Genomic DNA, 16,217 nt, shown 5'->3' with positions numbered 1-16,217 from the left:
CTTCCCCCTGTGGTCCTTCCATGGAATGCTTCTCTATGATCCCAAGGAGAGGGAAATCCCTCCTGGAGCATTGCTGGGGAGGAGCAGGGACTGGTCCCTTGCTAGCCATGTCTCCTCTTGAGCTAGAGACCCGCCTCTGCCTTGCCATCTTTACAGGTACAGCTGCTCCTAATGGGGGGGCACCGCCCACCTCAGCTTCCTATTGCTCTGTTTTCTGGCTTCAGGCCATGGCCAGAGAAGATGACTGGTCCCTGAGTGGAGAGGGGGGAATCTAATTCTCAGTTAGGCAATCCCTTAGCTACTCTTGCTTTAGTGGTGGGCACCATGTTAGACTCCCCGCCTGAAATAATTTAGTTTTCCCAGCTCCCTTCTAACTCAGCTGGGGGGAGGGGAGGAAGCCCATGTGACTCCATCAGGCAAAAGTCATGCCACCTTGAGAAGCCCCCTACCTCGGCAGTCATGTTGGCCTGGCTTAACAAGGCTGTAATGAGGGAGGCAGGCACTGCCTTAGCCAAATGCTGGACCCGCGTGCACAAAGGCTTCAAACACTCTAGGTCCCACTGCCATTCTCATTTCTCCTCTGTTTCCCCCTCCCTGTCCTCCTCAGAGGCTAGTCCAGAGAGAGGGAGGGGGAAGAACAAAGGAAGGGACACCTTCCAGAAGCCCAAGCCTCACAAGGTATAAGCGGAAAAGACAGTCCAGCTCCAGGATCCAACCTGAGTGACTTTCCCTTAGTTCAGACTCCTTAGAGGAGGGCTCCCCTCCAGTCATCCTCTGATTCAGATTCAGAGAAGGAAGAGGGGAAGCTGTTGGGAGAGGATTTCCTCCACTCCGTCCAGTGCATAAGAGACTGCATTCTCCTGACTCTTACCCTGTTTTGATTTCAAAAGCTATGGCCTCCCTCCAGCTAGACCCTCCAAAGGAGGCTCACCAGGAGGGGCAGTGGGAAGAAGGGGAACAGGGATCCTCGTATGTCTTCCCCAGATTAGGGGAACAAAAGGTGGCCATTCTCTTTCCAAAGTTCTTCAAGGACATTGTTAAGGAAGAATGGGATCATCCAGCCAAATCCAAAGCTCCTCACACCTTTTCAAAATAGCTCTATGGCCTTCCTGCCACAGCTATGGAAGCCTTCCAAGTTCTGGCCATTGACGAACCTGTATCTGCTCTTGGGGCCAAAACTGCCATCCCCAGGGAGGGAGCTGATACTCTATCAGATCAAAGTGACAGGTGCAGTGAGTCCATCTTGAAGCGGGTGCACGAAGCCTCTGCTTTGGCCATGAGGGCTTCAGCAGCCAACTCCTTTCTAGCCAGGGTGGCAGTTATGGATTAAGGCACTTCTCTCAGAGTACCACCAGATGCCAGACACATCAGGTAGTGTCTACATAAGTTGATAAAGACAGCTGAGTTCTTAGCGGATTCCTCCTTGGCCAACCTGCAATACTGAGCATGAGCACTCAGATATGGCATGGTAGTAAGACGCAGTATCTAGTTGAAATAGTGGGAAGTGGGCCATCATTCCAAAGCCAGCCTTTCAGCCCTGCCCTATAGGTGGGGGGGGGCAGCTCTTTGGTAAGTCCCTGGAGCACCACCTGGTGGAGACCAAGGATAAAAAGAAGGCTGTTCCTTCTGCTCCCAAGAAGGACAAATTCCACAAGAAGGCATCTCAGTGTTTTCATTCCAAGGGTTACCTGACCACCTACAGAATTACTCACCAGTTCAGCGAATATTGGAATTCCACTCGACAGCACACCTGCATGACCCCCTCCCCCAGTGTGTGTGTGGGGTACCAAACATCACCAACATTCCAAGCCCAGTGCCAAGCAAAATCAAGCATGACACCAGGAGGGCCCAGGTAGGGGGCAGGTCCAGCTTTTTGCCTACATCTGGGCAGCCTCCACCTCAGACAAGTGGATCCTGGATGTCGTCTATTCTGGTTACGCCCTGGAGTTCACCACCGTTCCTCAGGTCAGATGTTAGGCAGCCTGTCCATCACACAAACAAGAGAAGCTGCAGAGAACCATGGATGCTATCTCCACTTTCTCGAGATAGGTGCCACAGAACCTGAATCAGGATATCAGTGGTCCTCTGAAATCTTCTCTGTGTTCTTTACAGTTCCCAAACGCAACAGTGATTACTGTGCTATTCTGGATTTAAAGTTCCTGAACTGCTTCCTACGAGCAAAAAAGCTCAAGATGAAGATGCTCAGGTTCATAGTGGAAGCCATGCGATCAGGGGACTTCCTATGATCTATAGATCTCACAGAAGTGCACCTGCATATCCTCATTCTACAACAGCACTGGCGTTTCCTCCGCTTTGCACATGGCCATTACCAGTACAGGGCGATGCCATTTAGTCTTTCTTTGGCACCACAGGTGTTTACCAAGATCATGGTACCAGTGGTGGCACATCTTTGTACTCGGGGAGTCCATGTATATCTTTACCTGGACAACCTGTTGGTGAGGGTCTCCTCAGCAGCAGCTGCACAACGGGACCTCAAGACAACCATCCAGTGCCCAGAGACTTATAGCTTTATAAACAACGGGGACAAGAGCCCACTCAGCGCCTCCAGCATTTTGGAGTGGTAATCGACACAGCTTAGAGCAAGCTGTTCCTTTCCTGTGATTGAACGGACAAGTTTCTATGTCAGCTACGTACACGCCAGCTGGACAGGCAGGTTTATCTGATGGAACCGGCCCAGTTACATGGGCCCATCATAGCAGCCATAGCAGTGGACACACTTCCACTCAAGAGCCCTCCAGTGGTTGCTGCTTCCGTACCAAGATCAGATTGCTTTACATCAGAACTGGTCATTACCATCCCAGATCCGTGCAGGAATCCCTATGGTGGTGGAGCCATATACTACATCTAGAGAAAGGCCTCCCTCTCAGAACTACAGCAATGTTGGTGGTCACCACCGACGCGAGCCTGTATGGCTGGGGAGTGACATGTCTTTCCAACATGGCGCAGGGAAATTGTCAGTGCAGGAGAGTCAATCAACTGGTTGGAGCTCAGGGCAATCTGGCTGGTGCTCTAGGAGTTTCTGCCTCGCCTGTCCCAGATGCACATGCTGGTGTGCACCGACAACATCACAGCCAAAGCACATGTTTGCAAACAAGGGGGAACAAAGGCCCCCTTCAGGAAGAGACCACTTTGCTGTTTCAGTGGGTGGAGACACACCTGGCATCCATATCGACCATACATGTGCAAGGGATCCTGAACACATAAGCAGACTAGCTGAGTCAGGAACAAGTTCACCAGGGAGAGTGGGCTCTTCTCCGGGAAGTGTTCCAAGAGATTGCCCAAGTAGGGGCTCCTGTGCATGCCTGTTCACCTCCTTGGCAAACACCCAACTGGACTGCTTCATGATGCAAGGCTGGGATCTGCATGCTCAGGAGATAGACACCTTGTCAGCCCCCTAGCTGTGGGGACTTCTCTATGCCTTCCCACTTCTGCCTCTCCTGACCAGGCTTCTCCGGAGGATCCGAGTTCTCCAGGCTCAGGTGATAATGGTAGCCACACACTGGCCCCGGAGGCCGTGGTTCTCCAGTCTGGTGGATCTCAGTTCCAGTCCTCCATGGTGCCTCCCTCTCAGGCTGGATCTCCTGTCATAAGGTCCCATCCTTCACCTAGATCCATAATGGCTACAGCTTCATGGTTGGAGACTGAGTGGCAATGGCTGAGGAAAGAGGGTGTGTCTGAGACAGTTGTCTCCACCATCCTGGCATCATGCAAACCATCCACTTAGAGAATTTATGACCTTGCCTAGAAGGCATTCAACAGGTGGCGCAGATGCAAGCAGTTACCTATTGCAGAGTGCCACATTCACACCATCCTCAACTTCTTACAAGACAGACTGGACCAGGGATTGGCTCCCAACACTCTCAAGAAACAGGTGGTGGCCCTTGGCAGCATGTTCCTGATGGTGGGGGGACATTGCATTTCCTCTCATTCTCAAGTCAAACATTTCCTCTGGGAGGCGGCCCTCCTGTCACCCCTCAGTGCAACCCAGGTTTCCTTCCTGGGACCTTACGGTAGTCCTCAGACCTCTCTCACGGCCTCTTTTTGAGCCAGCACACTCCATACCAATCAAGGACCTCACACTCAAGGCAGTTTTTCTAGTGGCAATCACCTCAGCTAGGAGGGTGGGGGAACTAGGGGCCTTCTCTGTCCGGGAGGAGCTTTGCGTCATACACCCAGACAAGTAGTGCTTTGCCCTGTCTCGTTTCCCACTTAAGGTCAATTCCTCCATTCACAGGAGACAGGATATCACTCTTCCCAGCTTCTGCCCCAACCCAGTCCATTGCAAGGAAAAGAAGTATCACTAGATGTTAAGTGGGTTCTCTGGATCTACCTGGATCAAACAGAGCCATTTAGGAAGTCTGAGTCCCTGTTTCATGTCGTTTAAACAAGGCACCCAGGGATTGAAGGTGTCCAGGTCCATCATTAGTTGTTGGGTGAGGGACTGTGTAATCAAGATATAGCAGACCAAAGGGAGGGTCCCTTCACAGGGGATTATTGCACACTCAGTTAGGGGGGCTGCCACCATATCGGCACTCCATGAGGCCCCACTGGAAGACATTTGCAAAGCAGCTACCTTGGCTCACCCGTCCACAAATTTGCATCCCCCGCAGCTGATTTTGGCAGGAGGGTCCTTCAAAGGGTAATGACCTAGGTCTGCACCCACCCTAGGGTGTAAATGGGGTCACTGCTCTTGTACATCCCATTCCTGTCTGCTCCACTCATCCGCTGACCAAGAACAGAAAGTTGGATTTACTGTGAAGTGTCCTTCTGGTCAGCAAAGAGGGGAGCTGACAGCCCCATCCTGCAGCAGAACCTGGACTGTGAGGTGGGGAGGATGTCTCTCCGGGAACCCTCAGGCGACCTTCAGTTGTTCTGTTTCTGGATAGTATAGTAAGGGCCTTCTGCATCTCCTCCTCTTACTGTCTGCTGACATGTTTATGTTTTTTCCTCGTTCTATTCACTGTTCAAGTTTACGTAGGTTAGAGTGGCTGGCTGCTCAGAACTCAGTTTTTACAGCTGTGTCATGAACTATAGAGGAGAGGAAGGTTCCCTCCTCCTTCCAGCTGGCCACCAACCAAATTCTTTTCTCAAGTGCTGATTCTGCCTGCAGGAGGAGTTAACCCATTCCTGTCTGCCCCACTCTCCGCTGACCAGAAGGACACATCACAGTAAGTCCAACTTTCCATTCTGTTTGTGTCTCATCAGGCAAATGAACTACTTCAGAGGTCCCGACAAGTTCAGAACAAATCTGAAAAAGAAAAGATGCTAAGAGAGTCCTTGAAAGAATATCAGAAGATTAGCACGCAGGTAGATCTTGCCAATATCTGTGCACAGTATAGGCAAGGTGAGTTGCTAGCATTGATGAACCTCAGCTTTGTGAATACAGTGTTTAACCAGTGCTGTTATCCTCAGCATTATTCAATGGTATACCCATTGAAAGTAATAGACATGACTAATTTAGGTGCATAATTTCAGTGAGTCTGCTGAACTTTGTTGGTACAATCTATATTGAAAAGATTCTATGCTAACAACTCGATATCCCTCTATATCAATTGGTGCAGGAATATTGAGGAGCTTATCCATAATAGATAGTAATGCGTATACATAACAATTAAAACAACAACACAGACCAAAGTACACATAATTTGCTTTAGCTGTTTCCATCCAGTGGCACAGAATCCTGGTGTGCTTTCTTCTCCATTCACTAGGAGGCAAGCTCTTTTAAAAAAAGACCTGGTTGGGTGCTACACTAGGCACCTCCCCACTTCTTCTCTGAAGCCATTATTCTGCCTCAGCAGTGAACAGATCTGCTTTTTACAGAGAAAGCTTTTTAAAAATAAGAAGAGGAAGAGGTAGGAACCACAGAGCGAGAGTATGCTCAGCTCCTGCTTTCAATCTCAGGAGACTGCGAACTAGCCTCATAGCTGTGTTTCACCCTCTGCCCCACCCCCAATTCCTTTCAGTTGCCTGGAAGAACAAAGTCACAAGAGTGGTAACTGTGTGTCTTGGGTTTGGCTTTATAGCCCCTGCCCATGCACCGTCTCCTTCTCCCCCACCTCCAGATGACCTTCAGATTCCCTGTTACGATTTTTTTCTACTTCAAGCATATTTTATCATATTAAGAAATTGGTGCTATCATTTAAATACTTAATATGTGAATTTAGAGTTCAGAAGCAAAATACACAGTATTTGTCATTTTGTGTGTTGTTTTTTAATTATACATATAATTTACTTGTGTAAAATAGTAAAAGCTTGAGAAATGCCCTAGTTTTCTAGGGTTTCAAAGAGATAAATTGTTTGAAAATTGTGGGTAGATGTACAGATGGCCCTTGTGCCCACAGCATCACAGCCTAGAATTAGAACTTTGAGTGGTGCTTGATACATTTTGTAATTGGAAATATGTTGTTTTTGTAGTTTATATCCTGTAGTACTTTTTCACTTACTGTGGGGTTTTTCCTTTGTAATTTCAAGTACGTTTCTATGAGGGTGTGGTAGAACTTTCTCTCACGGCTGCAGAGAAGAAAGATCCCCAAGGTCTTGGACTCCATTATTACAAAAATGGAGAACCAGAAGAAGATGTTGTTGGCTGTCAGGCTTTCCAGGAAAGGCAAGTTTTTGGGATGCAATCGAATTTTTCTTCTGGACAGAGACATTAGCAGTTGTTTACTGGGCTTGTGCATTTATGGAAATAGTTTAAAATTAATTGTAGATGAATATAATGTAAGCATATCTTTTCAGTTCTTCATTAAGATGCTAGTCAGTTGGCGTGAAATTGGATTTTGGGCAGTAGAATAAATTACGATTGAGCATAAGCAATTGCTTGACAGTGTTTCAGAACGTATGAGAGGGGATTGCCCTTCCCATTCTGTAGCAGGATAACCTAAAAAATAAACGTTTATAATATAGGAATCATAATAACAGAAGAATATACTCTCTGCTCATCCACCAATAATCTTGAGTATGCAGCTCCTGCCATGAAATTCCTATCAGGCTAAGGGTAGGAACTGAATGAAATTGGAGTAATTGCCACCCTGGGCTCCTGCTGGGAAGAAGGGCGGGATATAAATCAAATAATAAATAAATAAATATTTTTTTTTTAAAATTACTCATTGTGCAATAGTTTGCTGGACTTTAGAGGATGGGTACGTCTAAGATTTGGGATTACTGGAAGGATGGTCAGCTATAATATTAATATCCTCCTTGAGTCTTTTTGACAGAGCAGGCTGTAAGCTAGCACTTATTTCTTTATGTTGCTTTGTCCACTAATTATTTTGAATTAGAGTCTAATGCCTACATACTTTCTGAAGCCATTGGACCTCTCAGCGGCTTTCGATACCATCGATCATGGTATCCTTCTGGGCCACCTTGCCGAGATGGGACTTGGGGGCACTTCCTGGAGGACCGAACCCAGAAGGTGGTACTGGGGGACTCCTGTTCGACCCCCTGGCCATTGACCTATGGGGTCCCTCAGGGTTCAGTTTTGTCCCCCATGTTATTTAACATCTACATGAAACCGCTGGGAGAAGTTGTCCGGGGTTTTGGGGTTTGGTGCCATCAGTATGCCGATGACACTCAACTCTATTTCTCTTTTCCACCTGAAGCCAAGGAAGCCGTACAGGTCCTAAACCAGTGTCTGGCATAAGTGATGGACTGGATGAGGGCAAACAAGTTGAGATTAAATCCTGATAAAACAGAGGTACTCCTGGTCAGTCGGAGGGCAGATCAGGGAATAGGGATTCAACCGGTGCTGGATGGGGTCGCGCTCCCCCTGAAGTCTCAGGTTCGCAGTTTGGGTGTACTCCTGGACTCAGCTTTGAATTTGGAGGCCCAGATTACTGCTGTATCCAGGAGCACATTTGCCTAATTAAAACTGGTGCGCCAGCTGCGCCCGTTCCTGGAGCTGCCTGATCTGACTAGGGTGATGCATGCCTTGGTTACATCCCGCTTAGACTACTGTAACACGCTCTACGTGGGGCTGCCTTTGAAGACTGTTTGGAAACTTAAATTGGTACAAAGAGCTGCAGCCAGAATGCTAACCGGGGCTGGTTACAGGGACCATACAACCCCCCTGTTACAACAGCTCCACTGGCTGCCAATTTGTTTCCGGTCACAATTCAAAGTGCTGGTTTTGACCTACAAAGCCCTATACGGCTCAGGTCCAGGTTATTTGACAGATCGTATCTCCCTACATGAATCTGTCCAGGATTTGAGATCTTCAGGTGAGGCCCTTCTTGTGCTCCCCACACCTTCGCAAGTACATATGACGTGGACACGAGATAGGGCCTTTTCAGTGGCCGCCCCTAGGTTGTGGAACTCCCTTCTGAGTGAGGTGCGATTAGCTCCCTCCTTGCCGTCCTTCCGGCGACAAGTAAAGACTGTTTTATTTCAACGGGCATTTGGGATAGAGAACGACCAGGATTAAGTGTCATAGGATTGGTGACTATATTATATGATTTTATTATTTTAAATATTTTAATATTTTATTATTTTAAATTGTTCGTGGTTTTTAACGTATGTTTTATGGTTTTAATTTTTCTCATAGTTTAATTATTTTTTAATTGTATACTTCTGTATGTTTTAATGGTGTTGTTTTTAGTTGTAAGCTGCTCTGAGTCCTATTGGAAAAAGGGCGGGGTAGAAATAAAGTTTATTATTATTATTATTATTATTATTATTATTATTGCACGTTCTAGCAATCTAGGAGGTGTTATCAGAAGTGAACCTTCTGTAGAAAGTAACATGCATATAAAGAAATGGAATGGTACATTTTTCAAGGCTACAGATCTTGCTGTGAATGCTTGGAAGTATTTGCTTACAAGTCAATTTCCTGTGGTTTGCACTTTTTTTTTTACAGACTAAACAGCTATAAGTGCATCACAGACACCCTCCAGGAGCTGGTCAATCAAAGTAAAGCTGCTCCACAATCTCCCAGCGTGCCCAAAAAACCTGGTCCTCCTGTCTTGTCATCTGATCCTAACATGCTGAGCAATGAAGAAGCAGGACATCATGTAAGAAATTAGCATGGCACACACAGAACTGCTATTAACTTTGCCTGGAAAGTACTTTTAAACTTTAAACCCAGTATTCAGGATCCAAAAAACTACTTTCAGTGTGCCCAAGGGCTTTAGTGTGACCAGTAGAATCTTTTGACTTTCCGTTTACAAAAACTCGACCCTATCATAGACTGCTTTTCAAACTATCCTTAGTTTCAAAAGACGTTTGTCGTGTGACATGAGCGGGGGTTGCTGTTAGAGAAACACAAATCCAAAGTTCCCTTGAGGTCATGAACGGTTCTTTAGTTCCAGGCCAGTGTGTTTCACATACCATACATTTATTGTAAAACTGTTGTTACAGTGTAGCAACCTATTTCAGTATAATTCAGTAGAACAATTTCAAGGATGAATTGGTGTACAGGAAATGATTAGTAGGATTAAAAGTATATTAAAATATACTGTTAAATATCTTTTAATTCCCTTCCCCTCTCTCATTGTAGTTTGAACAAATGCTTAAATTGGCCCAACGTTCCACAGATGAACTTTTTAGTATTGCTCTTTACAGTTGGTTGGTCCAAGCTGATCTCTCAGATAAACTGTTGCAGGTAAGACCATAGATCAGTTGATTTAGATAAATACGTTTTTGATACAGTGTTTGATATTTCAGAAGCGTACTTTATAGTCACAATGCATAAAAGACAGCAGTGGCAAACTAATAGGACTTTATATTTTTTTTGCTTGATTCCTGCAGATAAATTCTCCTTTTCTAGAGCCATATTTGGCACGTATGGCCAAAGTTGATCAAAATAAAGTTCGCTATATGGATCTGCTATGGAGGTTTTTTGAGAAAAACAGAAGTTTTAGTAATGCAGCCAGAGTGCTGGCAAAATTGGCAGACATGCATAGGTAAGGGTAGCTTATTCTCAGTCAATGCTTCTAATGTTGAAATACTTTCTGGTTTATTTGGTTATTTTTTATATTACAATTTTTACAAATGAATCATTATGACGCAAATTACTAAAAGCCGGGCTGCAAGAAATTGTGATCCATTAAGCTGAACAAGCTCACCAGCCAAATATTGTACGTTCCAAGCATTTGACAGTCTTCCTGTATTTGCATTCTCAAGTTTGCAGCAGAACCAAAAGGTTTACTGAGCCCTGATGAGTTTCAGACATTGCTAGTGAGCTGAGTTTGATAGGTGGATCACAAGGTGTTATTAAAAGCTATGAAACTGATATGAAGATAAATCAGGATTTTGATTCCCTTCAAACTCTATCATGTGTATGAATATAAAATTCATTATGTAAATAATACTGTAGAGAACTGGACATATGATTCAGGCTGCCATCCTGTGTACTCACTGAACTTAATGGGATTTATTTCTGAGTATACATGTGTAGCAGAAGCGGAGAACTTCCAGCCCATGGTCCCAAGCTGCTGCCAATACAGGAAGAGATCACTCTCTTCCATAGTCAGCTCACTACGTTTCTCTTCTGGAAAGTCTCTCTTTTAGCAACCAGACTACAATTAGAAGGAGGAAGTGATTGCAGCCCCTTCTTTATAATATTGATCTGGAGATTCATTTGGCTACCTTCTATCTACGGGTGAGGGGAGTGATTAAAACCGGCTCTTGATCTTGTCCAAAGTATCATCTGAACTAGCCTTAAAGTAGTAGTGATAATTTTTTTTAATGTAGGATTTTTTAAAAGACACAATCAAGGAAACATTTTTCTCCATGTCATACAATGTATGAGATGCAGTAGCAAGGGATGTGGTTATAGCTAGTAGCATAAAAGGTATAAAAATGCATTGAACAATATTATTTTTATTCATTTAATTAATAAAGCACTTATGTGCCAAAATAGCTTATTGTGGATAGCAACTGATAAGTCGTGTCCAAGTTACCAGACCATGCTTTCTGTATATGACATATCTAAAACTGAATGTTTTTTAGTTGCTATGTATTTCTAGATAGTACAGCGGAGATGGCCAAGATGCGAGACAGTAGGAGATAAAGGGCTCAGTGGTAGAAATCAATGGAGATATTTTTGAAGTTAGAGCAGTATTAAAAGGAAGAATTATGTGCTGCAGAGAAGTATAGATGGACTGAATAACAGAGCCCAGATGTCAAAAGGTTGAAAATAGATTCACTAATAGGCAAAAACCTTGCGGCTTGAGAATGTATCTATAGCCAACAGATATTTCTATCAAACTTTGAAAAGCAGGGAAATTGGGCAGCTATAGCGAATGCACCAGAAGAGCAGAAGACCTGACCTCCTCTCTGAGATATTGTGCTGCCCTACAAATTTGTCAAAATCCAAGCACAATTTGGGTTGGTCTTTCACAGTCCAATCCACTTCCTGTGTAGCTTGGAAGAATTTGGTAGCATGTGCTTCTGAGCTTATGGTGAGTGGTGGAAACACCTGCCATCTCCAAATATGGAGAATCACATTTTTGTATGCTTGTTGGTGTTCTTCTTACTTTCCTTCTTTTCTGTGTTACTACTGTTTCTACAGAGTCTAACCTAGAAAATTACATTTTTCCCCAGGTAGCATGCCATCACATGGGTTATAGCGCCATCTAGCATCCGAAGGCAAGAATGTACTGAAGTCAAGACCTGGGGCATCCAGTTCATTCTTGCCTTCGTCTGAGGCAGTTATATCCACGTGTAGTATGAGAATTTTGTGTGAAAGTTTTGTGTGTGAGAGAGTGTGTTTGGGACTGGGAGCTCTTGTTGTAGATTTTTTCCCAAGCTTTCCCCCCTCCCTCCTCTTTCACCTTCATCCATTTTTGGGGTAGTTTGGGTTGGTTTGGGGTAGTTGGTTTGAGATGTTTCCCCCCCCCCTTTTGTTTTTGGGGACGGCAGAGGCTGCTTGTGTGGCCTCTGTGTTTTGGAGACAGCTGCTTGGTTGGAGCTCACAGCGGTGGCTCCCCCTCCCCCGCTTTCAGGCTCGGGTTGTACAGCAGGTCTCCTGCTCCCCCGGTGCATTCACTATAGCTGCCCAATTTCCCTGCTTTTTAAAGTTTAATAGAAATACCTGTTGACTATAGGTACATTCTTAATTTCTCTGCTTTTTAATCCGGAAGGTAAGAAATGGGATCCTGTGCAAGTTTGCTCAGAATAGATTGATCATTTGCATGCTTATTGAATTCAGTGGGATTTACTCTCCTGCAATCATGCTTAGGATAGGTGAAACTGACCACATGGGATGGGGAGGCGAGGAGGGGGATGAGAGCAGGCAGGAGGGGGAAGAGGAGGGGAGGTTTGATCATTGCATGTTTATTGAGTTAAGTGGGGTTCACTCCTGTGCAGTCATGCTTAGGATAGGTAAAACTGACCTTGGGGAGGGAGGTGTGGAGTGGGCAGGGGAGGAGGAAGGAGGAAGAGGGGATTGGAAGGGAGAGGAGAGGGGGAAGGCAGGTCTGAACATTTGCATGGTTATTGAGTTCAATGGGATTTACTCCCATGCAATCATGCTTAGCATATGTAAAATAGACCGGAGGGGAGGGGGAGGATAGAGAGAAGGAAGAAGGTGGAGAGGGGAGCAGAAGGAGGGGGAAGGAGAGGATTGGAAGGAGAGTGGGAGGGAAGGGGCAAAAAGGAGGTGATGGGAGGGACGAGGGGAAGGCAGGTTTGATCGTTTGCATGCTTATTAATGGGATTTACCCCCATGCAATCATGCTTGAAAATGAAATGGACTACTTTCAAGTCAATTCTGACTTACGGTGACCCTATGAATAAGGTTTTCAAGGTAAGTGGAATTCAGAGGTGGTTTATCATTGCTGTCCTCTGAGGCGAGAGGCAGTGACTGGCCTAAGGTGACACAGTGAGCTTCATGGCTGTGTGAGGATTTGAACCCTGGTCTCGCAGGTAAAACTAGGATAGGCAAAACTGACCATGGGGGAGAGGAGGGGGAAGGATCAAGGAGGAAAGAGGGTTGAGGGAAGGGGGAGGGGAGAGGAGGGAAGGTTTGATCATTTGCATGCTTTTTGAGTTCAGTGGGATTTACTCCTGTACAACGATTAGGATAGGTGAAACTGACCTGGGGGAGGGGCAGGGAGGGGAGGAAGGGGGAGGGGAGGAGATTGGATGGGTGTGCAGTGGGCAGAGGGGAAGCCCCTTTCCTTTCCAAAAGGAAAACATTGTGAACGGTATCATTCTTTGTCAGGGTTTCCCCCACCTTTTTATTCTACAGCAGCACATGTAGCCTCCCACCCAAATTTAAACCAAAGCTGTCCCTGGCCACATCCACACAAGACCTTTAGATAGTTATAGTTTCTCATAGAGTTGCTAGGAGATGCTCTGTTCCCCTCACAGACCTTCAATCAGAGCAGCTGACTGTTAAACCACTCTGGCCACTGAAGCTGTCAGGGGAATAGGAGTCTCCTCTCAGTACCCTTCACAGACTACACTTCCCAGGATTCTTTGGGAGAAGCCATGACTGTCTAAAGCAGCGATTCCCAACGTGGGCAGTAGCGCCCCCCTGGGGGGCGTTACAGCCTTTCAGGGTGGCGTTGGCGTGACTACAAACTTTAGGAGGGCGTTTGGGTTCATTAGGGGGGCATTGACATTTGGCGGTCTGATGCGACAGTTGAAGCATTTAAGTTTAATTTTATTTAATACACAAATCATTAATTTTTAAACTGTTTTGTCCCCAGTTAGAATGTATTTAATAGTCTCAATTCATGGAAATAACACTATAAATAGTGTGTGCTCTTTAGTAAAGAAATTCTGAATAGCGGCCAGTGACATATCAAGGAATGGGGATATTAGCCACGCCCTGGCACTAGGTAACGTTCCGGTGCTGTCTTGAGGGATGTTGGAACCAGTCACGAGAGAGTGTTTAAGCTGGGTGTATTGGTGGAGGACGCATTCTTCCAAAGGATGAGTGCCGTGTGCAAACGGGTGACGCAGTCAGTCAGTTATACGCTGGTTTTCTTCAGGAATGGGACACACTCGCTACCCGTTGTTTCTGTGATGTTTAAATGAACTTGTTTAATGACACAATGCTGGTAAACTGATTGAGTTTGTTGTTAAGTATATTAAGTATAATAGGAAGCATTGCCATATACTTAATCTGAGGGGGGCGTTGGGCACAAAAAGATTTTGCAAAGGAGCGTTGGGTCAAAAAAGGTTGGTAACGCTGGTCTAAAGTGAAATACAGGTCTGGTGTGGGTGTGGCCCCCTGATTAGGCAAGCCCAGCAGCTGTGAGTCTGGCTTTTAGAACACTGACAGTTAGTTCTTACTGAGCATGCCCGATATTCAATGCTAAATTTCTTAAATTAATTAAAAATCAGCCACACATTTTTTTAACTTTTAAACTGTAGAAGATGAAGGTCAGAGTAGGGGGCAAGGTCAGTAATAGGATTACAGGTACACTGTGAACATGGCTGATATTTAATGCATTTCAACAGATTATGAGAACTCTGACAGAAAAAAGTCCCAAAGGGGTCTGGTTTTTTCCTCTCTTTTTGCACTTTGAACTCTTGATTCTCTCTGACTGTTTTGTGTATCGCCATGAAAATTGAGAGGGTTGTTAAGCAAGCGTTTCTGAGTTCAGGACTATACGTTTTGTAAGCTTTTGTTTTGAAATAAGCTTATGGGAAGCATCAGAATGGCATGGGGGTATTTTCAATTTAACATTGCGGAATGCAGAAAATCCATGCTGACTACAGTATACAGCCACTCTTGTGGCTGTATAATAACATTGTGTTCAGAGAAGCTACCATATTGATTATATGATTTTATAATTTAACAGCAATGAGATTTCACTTCAGCAGCGTCTTGAATATATTGCACGTGCCATTTTGAGTGCCAAGAGTTCCACAGCCATCTCACCAATAGCTGCAGATGGTGAATTTTTACATGAATTGGAGGAGAAAATGGAAGTAAGTAAAATAATTAATTTAGATTGCATTGATCTAAGCATGGATTTCCCTCACCAAGCTGAAGGAGTGATCTCAGGTGTGATGTTGGAGAACCCCATGACTATGTTCCTGGGAGATTTCAACAGCTAAAACAAACTATCTATTCCAGCAAGTATTTTAAAGAAGTTTTCTGTTTCTTTGATTAATTTTATCTCATTTTATCCAGTATATGGTTTCTTTAATGTTCATGTCCTCCACTTAGAAAACTCAATATTTAAGCAGTAAATAAATAGCGGAAATAAACATTCACAACAAGAACACATTGACTAGGCCAATGGGGACTTTATGGACTGCACGACAACCATGGGGCTGTCTCAACTTGTCATTGCCCCAACCCAGAGCAGGAACACTCTCAATTTGGTCTTTGCCTCAAGGTGTGGGAGGGATGCTCTAGAAATGAGGTAGGGGGGTGGAATTAAGAACATAAGAAGAGCCTGCTGGATCAGGCCAGTGGCCCATCCAGTCCAGCATCCTGTTCTCACAGTGGCCAACCAGGTGCCTGGGGGAAGCCCGCAAGCAGGACCCGAGTGCAAGAACACTCTCCCCTCCTGAGGCTTCCGGCAACTGGTTTTCAGAAGCATGCTGCCTCTGACTAGGGTGGCAGAGCACAGCCATCATGGCTAGTAGCCATTGATAGCCCTGTCCTCCATGAATTTGTCTAATCTTCTTTTAAAGCCGTCCAAGCTGGTGGCCATTATTGCATCTTGTGGGAGCAAATTCCATAGTTTAACTATGCGCTGAGTAAAGAAGTACTTCCTTTTGTCTGTCCTGAATCTTCCAACATTCAGCTTCTTTGAATGTCCACGAGTTCTAGTATTATGAGAGAGGGAGAAGAACTTTTCTCTATCCACTTTCTCAATGCCATGCATAATTTTATACACTTCTATCATGTCTCCTCTGACCCGCCTTTTCTCTAAACTAAAAAGCCCCAAATGCTGCAACCTTTCCTCGTAAGGGAGTCGCTCCATCCCCTTGATCATTCTGGTTGCCCTCTTCTGAACCTTTTCCAACTCTATAATATCCTTTTTGAGATGAGGCGACCAGAACTGTACACAGTATTCCAAATGCGGCCGCACCATAGATTTATACAACGGGATTATGATATCGGCTGTTTTATTTTCAGTACCTTTCCTAATTATCGCTAGCATGGAATTTGCCTTTTTCACAGCTGCCGCACACTGGGTCGACATTTTCATCGTGCTGTCCACTACAACCCCGAGGTCTCTCTCCTGGTCGGTCACCGCCAGTTCAGACCCCATGAGCGTATATGTGAA

The 16,217-nt window shown here is 45.2% G+C and overlaps 1 protein-coding gene across 1 annotated transcript in view; it reads left to right on the top strand.

Annotated features, from left to right (window-relative positions):
* The window catches only part of NUP155 (nucleoporin 155), a 55,067-nt gene extending 40,034 nt beyond the window's left edge, over window positions 1-15,033 (top strand). Inside the window, exons 24-29 of the mRNA XM_061608430.1 lie at window positions 5,227-5,365; window positions 6,493-6,628; window positions 8,876-9,029; window positions 9,515-9,619; window positions 9,766-9,920; window positions 14,775-15,033. Of these exons, the coding sequence (XP_061464414.1) occupies window positions 5,227-5,365; window positions 6,493-6,628; window positions 8,876-9,029; window positions 9,515-9,619; window positions 9,766-9,920; window positions 14,775-15,033 (948 nt within the window). The remainder of the gene's footprint in view (window positions 1-5,226; window positions 5,366-6,492; window positions 6,629-8,875; window positions 9,030-9,514; window positions 9,620-9,765; window positions 9,921-14,774) is intronic.
* The last annotated feature ends 1,184 nt before the right edge of the window (window positions 15,034-16,217 follow it).

Source organism: Rhineura floridana, chromosome 1 (genome assembly GCF_030035675.1).
Source record: "Rhineura floridana isolate rRhiFlo1 chromosome 1, rRhiFlo1.hap2, whole genome shotgun sequence".
In the NCBI taxonomy this organism is placed as follows: domain Eukaryota; kingdom Metazoa; phylum Chordata; class Lepidosauria; order Squamata; family Rhineuridae; genus Rhineura; species Rhineura floridana.
Note: the sequence above shows the minus strand (reverse complement) of the source record. Positions and strands in the feature narration are given on the sequence as shown.